The 12,135-nt window shown below is 43.7% G+C and overlaps 1 protein-coding gene across 6 annotated transcripts in view; it reads left to right on the top strand.

The window, feature by feature from the left end:
* LOC111972365 (ecotropic viral integration site 5 protein homolog) overlaps positions 1-12,135 on the top strand; it is a 96,193-nt gene that overhangs the window by 44,968 nt on the left and 39,090 nt on the right. For 5 of the 6 annotated variants that reach the window (XM_023999395.2, XM_023999396.3, XM_023999397.2 and 2 more), the window contains 11 exons: positions 2,002-2,223; positions 3,421-3,495; positions 3,962-4,087; positions 4,995-5,138; positions 5,485-5,574; positions 5,883-5,980; positions 6,179-6,239; positions 6,461-6,514; positions 8,073-8,105; positions 8,580-8,726; positions 11,684-11,815. In XM_023999395.2, the coding sequence (XP_023855163.1) occupies positions 2,002-2,223; positions 3,421-3,495; positions 3,962-4,087; positions 4,995-5,138; positions 5,485-5,574; positions 5,883-5,980; positions 6,179-6,239; positions 6,461-6,514; positions 8,073-8,105; positions 8,580-8,726; positions 11,684-11,815 (1,182 nt within the window). The remainder of the gene's footprint in view (positions 1-2,001; positions 2,224-3,420; positions 3,496-3,961; positions 4,088-4,994; positions 5,139-5,484; positions 5,575-5,882; positions 5,981-6,178; positions 6,240-6,460; positions 6,515-8,072; positions 8,106-8,579; positions 8,727-11,683; positions 11,816-12,135) is intronic. The other variant, XM_023999398.2, reaches the window with a different exon arrangement.

The raw sequence follows: 12,135 nt of genomic DNA, 5'->3' as shown, positions 1-12,135 counted from the left end.
AAATGCCTCTCCTGGGAAGCACTTGCGACATGCACCTAGCTTCCTGAAATGAGTCTCATTTAACCTAGTAGCGATGTATTCAATGCATCTTATTACCTCTGGTCCTGTTTTCCAAGAGTGCTCCAGATAATGACACAAATGGTACCCTATGCCCTACGTAGTGCACTACTTTTGACCAGACCTCTATGGACTGTGGTCAAAAGTAGTGCACTAGGTAGGGAGTAGGGTGCCATTTGGGACGCACTGCTGAGTGAACACCAACCGGAGTCAGAGGAGCTTGCACCGTAATGTAGTGACAGGTTGAGCAATGGGTGGAAGTAGTTTTCCAGACGTATTAACAGCTGTATGCATTATTCATGAGTTTCCTCTTGCATCTGTGTGTGAGAATCATCCAGTGGAGGGTTGGTGGGTGTGTGTCAGGGTTCCGTTAGGAAAATGTGGCGCCTTTTAAATTTACTGGACATTTGAGAAATGTACTGGCCCCATATGCATTGGGTGCGCAACCTGATTAGGGCGTCCAGCCACGGTGCTCAGAATGACAGAAATCACATTTAGAATATGGTAATTCATATTAACAGAACATTCAAGTCGAGGATGCAACGATGTGCAGTCTTTCTTACCGAATTCTGATGTGCACTTTGAAGCTGTTGGAATAACTGCCCACATTTCCTTTTCCTCAGTCAATCTACTATCCCCCACAGTAGAAAAGTTTACATCATCTATTGGTCAGCTTGTTGAGAAATTGTCTATTCCAAACAGACTCCGGGACAGTTGTGGGAGGATTGATCCCAAATTCATAAGGGGAGATCTAATATGCAACAACTAGCATGGGTTACTAATATGACTAAGATTGTGCCTTTGGCTACAAGACAATGAAAGAGTTTATATAAAATAATTCCCTCCACAGATATGGTCTAGATTTTGGCTAGGCTGCTTTGAAGCAAGGTAAGACGTGCCTCATATTATGAAGTAAAACGTTCAGGTTTCAAACCATTAAGTATCTTTTTTCAAAATGCATACTGCCTCCAGCTCATTGCAAAGTGGTGTGTGATGCGCTGATAAAGCCTGCATTCCGTTGCCTATGCATTTGCTGTTTGATATGCTGTAGCAACAGCTCTCGTGGTGCTTGACAGATATTCCACTCAATGAATAGGCTAAAAAGCATTATTTTCGCAATGGGACTTTTTCTTCTTCTCCCAGACAATTGGCCGAAAAGCAGGCAATTACCAGCTAATGGAAACCCTGGAGTGTGTGTGTATGTGTAATGCAGTGGTGGGATAGGGAGATGGAACGCAGAGATGGAATGAATAAGCTGAGAGCCACAAAGTAGGCTACATCTTTTCCTTCTAAGAACGTACAGTAGGCTTACTGTAAGAGTCTATTGTTTCCATTACAAGGCTGGGACTGTCCAGGATGACCTCAGAGAAAGGGAGAGAGATCCCATGACCACACACACACACACACACACACTCTAAGAAGCAACACATGCCAGTGTTCCCTGTCTGCAGAGGAAAGGTCCTAATCGAGTCACATCAGCAGTAATTTGCAAGAACAACATTTCACTCTGCACAAGGCCTTGCTGACTAGATTATATTTAGTGGTGGGAAGTTGTATTATGATGACTGAGACTGACTGGGGTACATGCTGTGCTGGGGAGAAAAACACATTGGAGCATAGCAGCACACAGAGAGACAAATTATTTAGTTTGTTCTGAACACCGTCATAAGAAGTCTCATTCTATGTGGATACCAGTATATTACTTTGTATATAAAAACATGAAGAAAACAAGGCCTACATGTTTTCCTTTGAAAGGCTGTTCTCATGTTACGTTAATGATTAAAGAAAGTCTGCAAAAACATTTATATATCTTGAATGCGATCTATTGACAAGGTCGGATAAACTGCAAACCACACTTTGGTTTAGTTACTGCCACCAATTGGTAATATTAGCACTTTCGTACCAAAGCCAATACTGATTATATTTTTCATCTCCCCCCAACAGGATCTGGTCAGAAAAGGGATCCCCCACCACTTCCGGGCGATAGTATGGCAGTTGCTATGCAATGCCCAGAACATGCCTATCAAAGACCAGTACTCTGAGCTGCTGAAGATGACATCACCCTGCGAGAAGCTGATTCGCCGGGACATCGCCCGGACCTACCCTGAGCACGAGTTCTTTAAGGAGGACAGCTTGGGACAGGAAGTACTCTTCAATGTCATGAAGGTGAATGCTTTATAGGTTTGCAAAGAAAATAAAAAATCTAGAATCAAGGAGTAAGCTACGAGGGAATCCTCTAACCTGGAACTCTTCAACTGGGATAAAAAAATAATTTGGAGAAAGTTATTGGAATTCTGCAACCCTTACGCGCAACAGATTGCTTTACAGTGTGGTCTGGAATTGGTTTAGCGGTTAGCTCCTGTGCCTTCAGCACTTAGACACTGACTATACCAAACAATACAAACTCCTTTCTAATATTGAGTTGTACTCCACCCACCTACCTTGTTGCCCTCAGACCTGCCTCAATTCATCGGTGGCAGGAACTTCCACAGGGATGCTGGCCCATGTTGACTCCAATGCTTCCCACAGTTGTCAAGTTGGCTGGATATCCTTTAGGTGGTGGACCATTGTTGATACACACAGGAAACTGTTGAGCGTTAAAAAAACAATAAACTGCAGCGTTGCAGTTCTTGACACAAACACCCCCCACCCTAATTGTCTCAAGCCTTAAAAATCCTTATTTAACCTGTCTCCTCCCCTTCATCTACACTGATTTGAAGTGGATTTAACACATGACATCAATAATGGATCACAGCGTTCACCTGATCACGGAGAGAGCATATGTTTTGTATACTCAGTGTATAATTCTAGCTGGAATGAATCCTGGACCATCTTTCGACAAATCTTTCCTGTCTGTCTCCAACTATCTGTCCTATCAGCCCGGTCCCATATACATTTATGCTCTTGGCAGGATAGCACCGACAGACTGGCGATCAGCCGACTGTCCTGTCAATAGAAGACGAAGAAGAATGCGTTAGAGCACAGCTTTTTTTCTTCTCATGAGCCAGAGCCAGAATTGTTCTAGAAAAGCTGTTTCTCAACCCAATAGAGTAGTAATTCATTAGGTTTTAATGGGAGCCAGTAGCCCTGCTTCGTGCTGAATTGCTTGAACACAGGGCAGAAAGTGTTGAGTCCACAGTTACACCTTGACCCTGGAAAACCTTAGCTGGGACAGTTTCTCATAGGCCCAGACTTGCATGCCAAGTGGCACTATATTCCTCTATAAAGTGCACTACTTTTGGTCAAAAGGAGTGCTCCATGTAGGGAATAGGGTGCCATTTGGGATGCAGCCCCAGAGTGCTTAGCTCTCCTCATGACCATGGCTGAAGACTGATCCGAGGTCACTTCCTGTTGTTGTTGCAGGCCTACTCTCTGGTGGACCGGGAGGTCGGTTATTGTCAGGGAAGTGCTTTCATCGTCGGACTGCTGCTCATGCAGGTAATAATGGGACTAGGACACACACACGATGTGTTATGGTCACATGTAACCTTCCACTACACACATCGATAGACTCATTATATTGACCAGAGTACATTTTCTTGAGAACTGTGTACTAAGAGTTGTGTGTTTTTCATGACCACTGGTAAATTGTGTGGTGGTGATTAACTTGTATTATAATATGTCTGATTTTGTATTGTGTGAAGTTTGTGTTTTATGTATATGAGGAAGACATTTTTTTATTAAAGGTTTAATTAAGTTGTGAGATTAAGCCTTGTCCCGTACTGAAAAACATTGTCAATGAAAAATCTCCATTGAAGGTATATTTTAGTCTGGGACTTGGCTTAAACTCTCTCTCTCTCTGTGTTTGTGTGGTCTAGATGGTGTATGAGGAGGTATTTTGTTGAAGGTTAAAGGAAACTGTTTGTTGATCTTTGTGTTTGTTTGGTGGTGTCCCCCTCACCAGATGCCTGAGGAGGAGGCGTTCTGTGTGTTCGTGAAGCTGATGCAGGACTACAGACTGAGAGAACTGTTCAAACCCAGTATGGCTGAGCTGGGACTCTGCATGTACCAGTTTGAGTTTATGATCCAGGTAAGACCTGATTTGGGTTCGATACATGAATGAATGGCAAACCTTTTTACAGAGCAATATTGACGTACAGCAGCACTCTCCAAGACTCCTTACATTCTGACTAGACCGGGCGCGGGCGTGCTTCCGCGTGCGCCATCGAGCGCATGTTGATTTTGCCCATCCACACCAGACGCGATCAGGACACGCAGGTTGAAATATCAAAACAAACTCTGAACCAACTATATTAATTTGGGGACAGGTCGAAAAGCATTAAACATTCATGGCAATTTAGTTAGCTAGCTTGCTGTTGCTAGCTAATTTGTCCTGGGATATAAACATTGGGTTGTTATTTTACCTGAAATGCACAAGGTCCTCTACTCCGACAATTAATCCACAGATAAAAGGGTAAACCAAGTTAGTTTCTAGTCATCTCTCCTCCTACAGTCTTCTTCTTTGGACTTTATTATTGTGATTGGCAACCAACTTTAAGGTGTATCACCACCACCAACTGGACTGGAGTGTGGACCTCAGTTCATCTTTCAATCACCCACGTGCGTATATGCTCCTAAAAACCAATGAGGAGATGGGAGAGGCGGGACTTGCAGCGTGTCAAGCGTCACAAATAGAACCTAGTTTTATTTTAGCGCCTGACTACGCAGACACTCATTGAGATGCGAGCAGTTCGGATGCAATGATTGAACAACATGTATGTGTACATTTATTTTGCAACGCTCGCACAGGTAACGCATGCAGCACGGTCAGCATGTCAGAACAAATTATATAGTAATCATTTAGCAGACGCTCTTATCCAGAGCGACTTACAATTAGTCAATGTGTCATGATAACGTGACATCTTTATTCAAGATCATGTTTTATTCTATTCATATCTCCCCCTATCTCCGACCCACCGTTTCACCCCCTCCTTTAGGAACTTCTCCCAGACCTCCATATCCACTTCCAGGCCCAAAGTTTCCACACCTCTATGTACGCCTCCTCCTGGTTCCTCACCATCTTCCTCACCTCCTTCCCTCTCCCTGTTGCTACCAGGATCTTTGACATCTTCATGTTAGAGGTGAGTCCAGTTAAAGGTGCAATCCCCGTCGCCCAACTGTATGCCAAAATTGGTGGCAGGGCTGCCATTTTGCTGATAAACTAAACCCAGATTGCCGCTTTTAAAGAACGTCTGATTTACTCATGTTTGACAATCTACGTCTAGTCAAGTGAGTCCAGAATAGTTTTTATTACAGCCAACACAAGGGTCTGTGAGCAAATGCAAGCAATTGGCGCCCACTGGTGGCCTTGGCATAAAGGACACATTGGAATATCTTATGGACTAAACTTCAATTTCACCTTGGTAACGCAGTGTTCTGTGCGGTACTAGATAATGGAATGTTATGATAATGGAATGCTTGTCTCAGGGTCTGGAGATAGTGTTCCGTGTGGGGCTGGCCATCCTACAATTGAACCAGGCAGAACTCATACAGCTGGACATGGAGGGAATGTTACAGGTATGACTGAGCAGCCATAACCATTATAATTACAACCCTGTCGGAGTTAATGCACACAATTATGCATTCAATTCAAACTTTTTTCATCCCAGAGGGGCAATTATTGCCTGCAGGCACAAGATACATAGTCTGTTCCCAGATCTGTTTCTTCTGTTTGTGACAATGGCCGTAGGCATTGGCAAGATGGCACAAACTGATCTGGAACCAGGCTATAGGATACAGATTGAAAGACAATAAACATACACTTGAAGTTTCTTTGTCTGTCTCGTACTCACCCAATCGTTACGTCTCGCCCTGCTCTGCTGTAGCACTTTCAGAGGGTCATCCCCCACCAGCTGGAAAGTGGACCAGACAAGGTCATCCTCGCTGCTTATAACGTCAAGTACAACGCCAAGAAGATGAAGAAGTGAGTACTACGCTTCTGCTCGCTCCTTGGACTCTAGGCCTGATTACTGTAAAAGCACATCTGTGACTGCAGATGTAATTGATGTGTTCCTTGAGCTGTTATGGCAACGGTAGTTACAGTGTGATGGAGATGGGTGCTTGCTGCAAGTACACGTGTTGCAAGTGCGCTGTATTGATGCCGTATGACCCCTGTTTTCAGGTTAGAAAAGGAATACACTACAATCAAAACTAAGGAGATGGAGGAGCAGGTGGAGATTAAGGTGAGTGGTGGAGCAGTAGGCTATGTGTTTAGTTTGAAACATGTTTTAAACTTACCAGGATATCAGTCAAGGCAGTAGTATTTTTCACATCAGTACGGGTCAATTTGATCACTATTAGCAGTTGATCACTATAACCGCACTCCATAAGCTGAGTTCACTGTACTTAAAACCCCAGGTATGTATGATCTTTTTTATTTGTGTTCTGTGTCCTTGTGTTGCAGAGGTTGCGCACAGAGAACAGACTGCTGAAACAGAGGATAGACACACTGGAGAAAGTGAGTGAAACGAAGGAGGTGGAGGAGGGTGGTAAACAGGTTGAACCATGGCTCTCCTTGCCATCCTATGTCATGACACCAGTCATAATAATAATACGCCATATTATACCAGTGAACCTTTTTGTCAGGGCCATTCACACAACAAGACCATAACCCCCTACCATACATTAACCCATCAAGTGCTTGTTCATGCATCATGTGTCTGTCATTGTTCACTAAAGACTCGTGGGTCTTGTTGTTACTAACTGGCCTGTGCTGCTGTTGGGCTGTCTGTCCATTTTACAAGACAACACTAGAATTCTCTCTCACTGACAGTGTATATCTTATTGGGTGAAAGGATCCTAGTTGGCTTTGGAATGCAAGTCTTACGTTGAGATGCATGTCTCAGTCTTGAGATCCACGCTCAGGACCAGGTAAGATTAAGACCACTTTATTGGTCGATTGCACACTAGGTCCAACCGAAATTTGACTTCTGCTTTTAACTCAACCCCGCCGAATGACACATGCGTACACGTGCAGGTTTTTGGAGAGGTGCGGGATGGCTGCCACACTGGAAACCCGGGGAGCTGTTGTTGTGGAGTGTTAAGTGCCTTGCCCGAGGGCACAATGGCAGGCAATGGCATCTAGGATTTGATACCAGCAACCCTCTGGTTGCCAGCTCACTTCACATCAGACCCTCTGAGACTATAGCTGGCTGTGGAGCTCTAAAAGGCTACATTCAGTGATGGCTGTTGACTCCTGGGATGATGCAGAGCAGCACTGCATGCCAGAGTGCACGGCTGCCATTGTTGTGCATGTTGTTGGGATCTTCCGGTATGTTTGTCTGAGCACAAAGATACAGGCACTGCCAGGCCTGGTCATAGTACCAGGACACCGTGCATGAGGCCTGGGCAGAGGACTGCCTGAGTATCTGTCCCAAACAACCAGGCTCTGTCTAGAGGCATAACCACTCACTTACTCATATCACAGTATCGCTTCAAATCCAGTCAAAGGCTGCAACTTCTCATACCCGAAATATTAACTGGAATTGCTCAAAAGCTTCTAAAGTGTAACCATGCGGCACTTAAGAACCTAAAAAGGCATGGCTACATCCTAAAAATAAATGCTGCTTATAGCGAACTTCTTAGTCTTATTTTTCTCTTGGCCCTGTTTAGCCCTCGCCTTCTGCTTTGCCTGTGTGAAACTCATCACCTTGTTGTCTGTCACCTTCACCACCTAATTCTCACTGTCACCACTTTACCACCACAACCTTTTCACTACACCTCAAGACCATGTTCCTTTTCTACCTCCCATACTTGTAAAATAACTTGGACACTATGGTGCAATTGCTAACTTCTCCCGTTGACATCAATGCATGGCTAAGTGAAAATTTGACTTATGTGGAAGTTAGGATTCACATTGTAATTGGTTGCCAAAACGACGGAGGAAGGAAAATGAACATTGAGTTTCCCTTTATAAAAACCAAATCAAGTGCTTGTCTGTTTTTTTTCTGTTATAACTGTGTTCTTTGGTCTTTCGTTCTGTGCTTCTCTCTCTTGTGGATATTTCTGTTTTGTAGGAAAGTGCTTCCTTGGCAGATAGATTGATCCAGGTATAAACTTCATTTTCTCCTCCACTATCCCCCCTCATCCCTCTTACATTGCACTTTCCCATCTCAAATGTCTGTATCTCGATGTAGTGTTGCATGCTAATGATTTGACCTTTAAATGATAGCACAATAAATGTCCAAATTATTTTTTTAAATAAATTAATGTAAAATAAGGACATGGAAATCAGATCGCTTTGGTGAAATCTAGGATTCAAGAAGTGCATGTAATCACCCATAACAGCATGCCTAAGTATCTTGAACCATGCCAAAAGAAAATGCTTAGAGCTATCAATTCGAGTCCACCAAAGAGACTCAATCTTAAACTTTTGCAGAGAGAAAAAACAGCATGCGTTTTAAAATTAAAACCCCCGCAATCCTGCTTTATTTATATCATCTTTGATATGCCCACCCCTTCCGTTCATCCCACCCTCGTGGTGCTCCCTGCTCACCCCAACGTCGGTTGGTAATGTCCTAAAGGGACAAGTGACACACGCCCAGGAGGCAGAGGAGACCTACCTGGTCGTGCGGGAGCTGGCCACGGTCAGGCAGCAGAGCGAAGAGGCCACAGCTCAACTGGAGCTGGCACAGAGCACCATCAGGGAGCTCCAGCAGAGACCACTATTGGTAAGGAGTAACACAGTGCTCATGTTCCAGTATGGCTCAGTTGATTTAGTCTGGCGATGACAATTCCAGGGATCACATTCACATACTACAAATGTATGCACTTACTGTACCGGAAGGCGCTTTGGATTAAAGCTCCTGCTAAGTGGCACATATTACAGTGCCACCTCTGGGAGGGATGATCATCAGCCCAGGCCTGGTCAACCCTCCATCCATCAGGCTCGGATCAGTGATCTGGTCTCCATGTCTGACTCAGGCACAGGATATTGAGATTGTTGAAATGTCTCCTGATGTGGTGCAACTATTTTGGCTTGTTGGTGTTCACTATTTAATGATTTCGTATAAAGCCCTAGGTCAGATAGTCATGAGATTGAATAAGATGCAGCTTTTGTTTTAACACTGGATGCATGGGCAGTGACTGAATACAGAGTTTCTTCTGTCCACATTTCATGTCTTGAGAACTAGCCATGTATACAGTGCCTTTGGAAAGTATTCAGACCCCTTGACTTGTTCCACATTTTGTGAGGTTACATCCTTATTCTAAAATTGATGGAATGTTTTTTTTTCAGCAATCTGCACACAATACCCCATAATGACATAGCAAAAACAGGAGTTTCTCCCATTCTTCTCTGCAGATCCTCTCAAACTCTGTCAGATTGGATGAGGAGCGTTGCTGCACAGCTATTTTCAGGTCTTTCCAGAGATGTTCTATCGGGTTCAAGTCCGGGCTCTGGCTGGGCCACTCAAGGACATTCAGAGACTTGTCCCGAAGGTACTCCTGCGTTGTCTTGGCTGTGTGCTTAGTGTCGTTGTCCTGTTGGATGGTGAACCTTCACCCCAGTCCTGAGGCCTTGAGCGCTCTGGAGCAGGTTTTCATCAAGGATCTCTCTGTACTTTGTGCCGTTCATCTTTCCCTCGATCCTGACTAGTCTCCCAGTCCCTGCCGCTGAAAAACATCCCCACAGCATGATGCTGCCCCCACCATGCTTCACCGTAGGGATGGTGCCAGGTGTCCACCAGACGTGATGCTTGGCATTCAGGCCAGAGTTCAATCTTGGTTTCATCAGACCAGAGAATATTGTTTCTCAACCATAAAGGCCTGGTTGGTGGAGTGCTGCAGAGATGGCTGTCCTTCTGGAAGGTTCTCCCATCTCCACAGAGGAACTCTGGAGCTCTGTCAGAGTTACTATCAGCTTCTTGGTCACTTCCCTGGCCAAGGCCCTTCTTCCCCGATTGCTCAGTTTGGCCGGGCGGCCAGCTCTAGGAAGAGTCTTGGTGGTTCCAAACTTCTTCCATTTAAGAATGATGGAGGCCTCTGGGTTCTTGGGGACCTTCAATGCTGCAGAAATGTTTTGGTACCTTTCCCCAGATCTGTGCCTCAACACAATTCTGTCTCGGAGCTCTACGGACAATTCCTTCGACCTCATGACTTGTTTTTTCTCTGACTTACACTGTCAACTGTGGGACCTTATATAGACAGGTGTGTACCTTTCCAAATCATGTCCAATCAATTGAATTTGTGATTATTGTGATGTTGCTATTGTAAATGTTTGTAGGCCTATGTAGCCAAATACATTTTCAAGTGTTCTACTCCGCTAGCCAGCACCTCGCCTAAATTGGTGTGCGTTTCTTTCGCCTCTAGATCAATTAATTTAATTTACCACAGGTGGATTCCAAGTTGTAGAAACATCTCAAAGACGCACCTGAGCTCAATTTCGAATCTCTTAGCAAAGGGTCTGAATATTTATGTAAATGTTTTTTATTTGTAATACATTTGCAAAAATGTCTAAACCTGTTTTCGCTTTGTCATTATGGGGTATTGTATGTAGATTGCTGTTGTATGTAGATCATTTTTGTTTTTTAATCCATTTTAGAAAAAGGCTGTAACGAAATGTGGAATAAGTCAAGGTGTCTGAATACTTTCCGAAGGCACTGTATGTATATCCTGTGTTGGCAATGTTTACTTTTCACACTTAATCAAAATATTTACGCTGCTTAGCAACAAATTCGCAGTCAGTGAATGTGACAGTGGAGATGGATTCTCGCCACCTCTTCACTGCAGACCACAAACTCTCTCTCTTCTTACTCTATACAGAATGATCCTGTTTCAATGCATTACTTCAAATTGGGGCATGCTGTTTGCGCAGTGCAACCACCTTTTGCAGTCATTAGCATACTCCTGGAAAGGATTCATGAATTTATAAGGAGCTGCTGTGGGTGTATGTAATGTGGAGTCAGAGCTGTGTGTGTGGTACCCCAGTGGGACCCTATCTTGGTGCTAAACAGACCCTTTAATATTGATGAGCTGATTTAGTGAAACGCGTTGTGATGTCTGCACTGCGGTGTTTTACATAATGTGCTCTCTTGCTCTGACAATGAGCTGCTATACCCATTAAACATTTATAATGATTTGGGAGAGTGAGGCTAATTTGCTGTCCTCTGTGGAAATCAAGGATGAAATTGAGAATATGTTTTTGAAAGTGAGGCGCTATACTGCTTGGTGTATTTGAGGGGTTGTTAGTGGTGTGCAATTTAATAAGTTAGATAGCTACTTCTAAGTTCCAGCACAATAACAATGCATTTCTCATGTTGATTGCTCAAATGTTATATATTTTTTTTTACAATACTATGTTCATATATACAAATATATTAAATGAAAATATATAACATTTATATTGTTTAGAAACAATGTGTGTATTGTAATTTGATTTTAAGTAGGTCATTTGAATATCCAGTGTTATTTCGAGATTCTAACGCATTCCTACTCAGACTAACCTAAAGGACACTACTGGCCAGTTTCCCGGAGACCGATAAAGCCTAGTCCTGGACTATAATGCACCATAAATGGAGATTCTCTATTGACTAATTTTAAGTCTGGGGAAACAATTTCAAAAGGTGTATCAAATAATATTTCTTCCTCACTCTCTCCTGGTCCTCCCTCTCCTTTCTCCCTACTGTAGAAGGGCATCCCCTGCTACACAGAGGAGTCTATCCTGCAGCTGGAGAGAGAGCTGGTTCAGGCCAGGCTAAAGGAGGCAGAGTCCCAGTGTGCCCTCAAAGAGATGCAAGACAAGATCCTGGACATAGAGAAGGTGTGTTACCTGGCTCAGACTGTCTCATGAATTCACTCACTGTCACAGTGCTGCCTAGTCCAACTCCTCTGTCCGGCATTCCACCTGGAATAGGTAAACATTGTGGGATATTGCGGATAGAAATGTCATGACTAGAGCTGATGTGATTCCGTTTCTGCATGTAGAGACTAGAGGCATGTTTGTTCTACATTAGGGATGCAAATTTCATAAAATGATGCTGCCGACTAACTGACCCCCATTAACCAGTTAACAACAGGTTACATTTGTTTTGTAAAATGATGTGACCAACAGAAAATAATATGCATGCCTACAAGGAACTG

Source organism: Salvelinus sp. IW2-2015, linkage group LG13 (assembly GCF_002910315.2).
Source record: "Salvelinus sp. IW2-2015 linkage group LG13, ASM291031v2, whole genome shotgun sequence".
In the NCBI taxonomy this organism is placed as follows: Eukaryota; Metazoa; Chordata; class Actinopteri; order Salmoniformes; family Salmonidae; genus Salvelinus; species Salvelinus sp. IW2-2015.
This window is presented reverse-complemented; position numbering and strand designations above follow the sequence as displayed.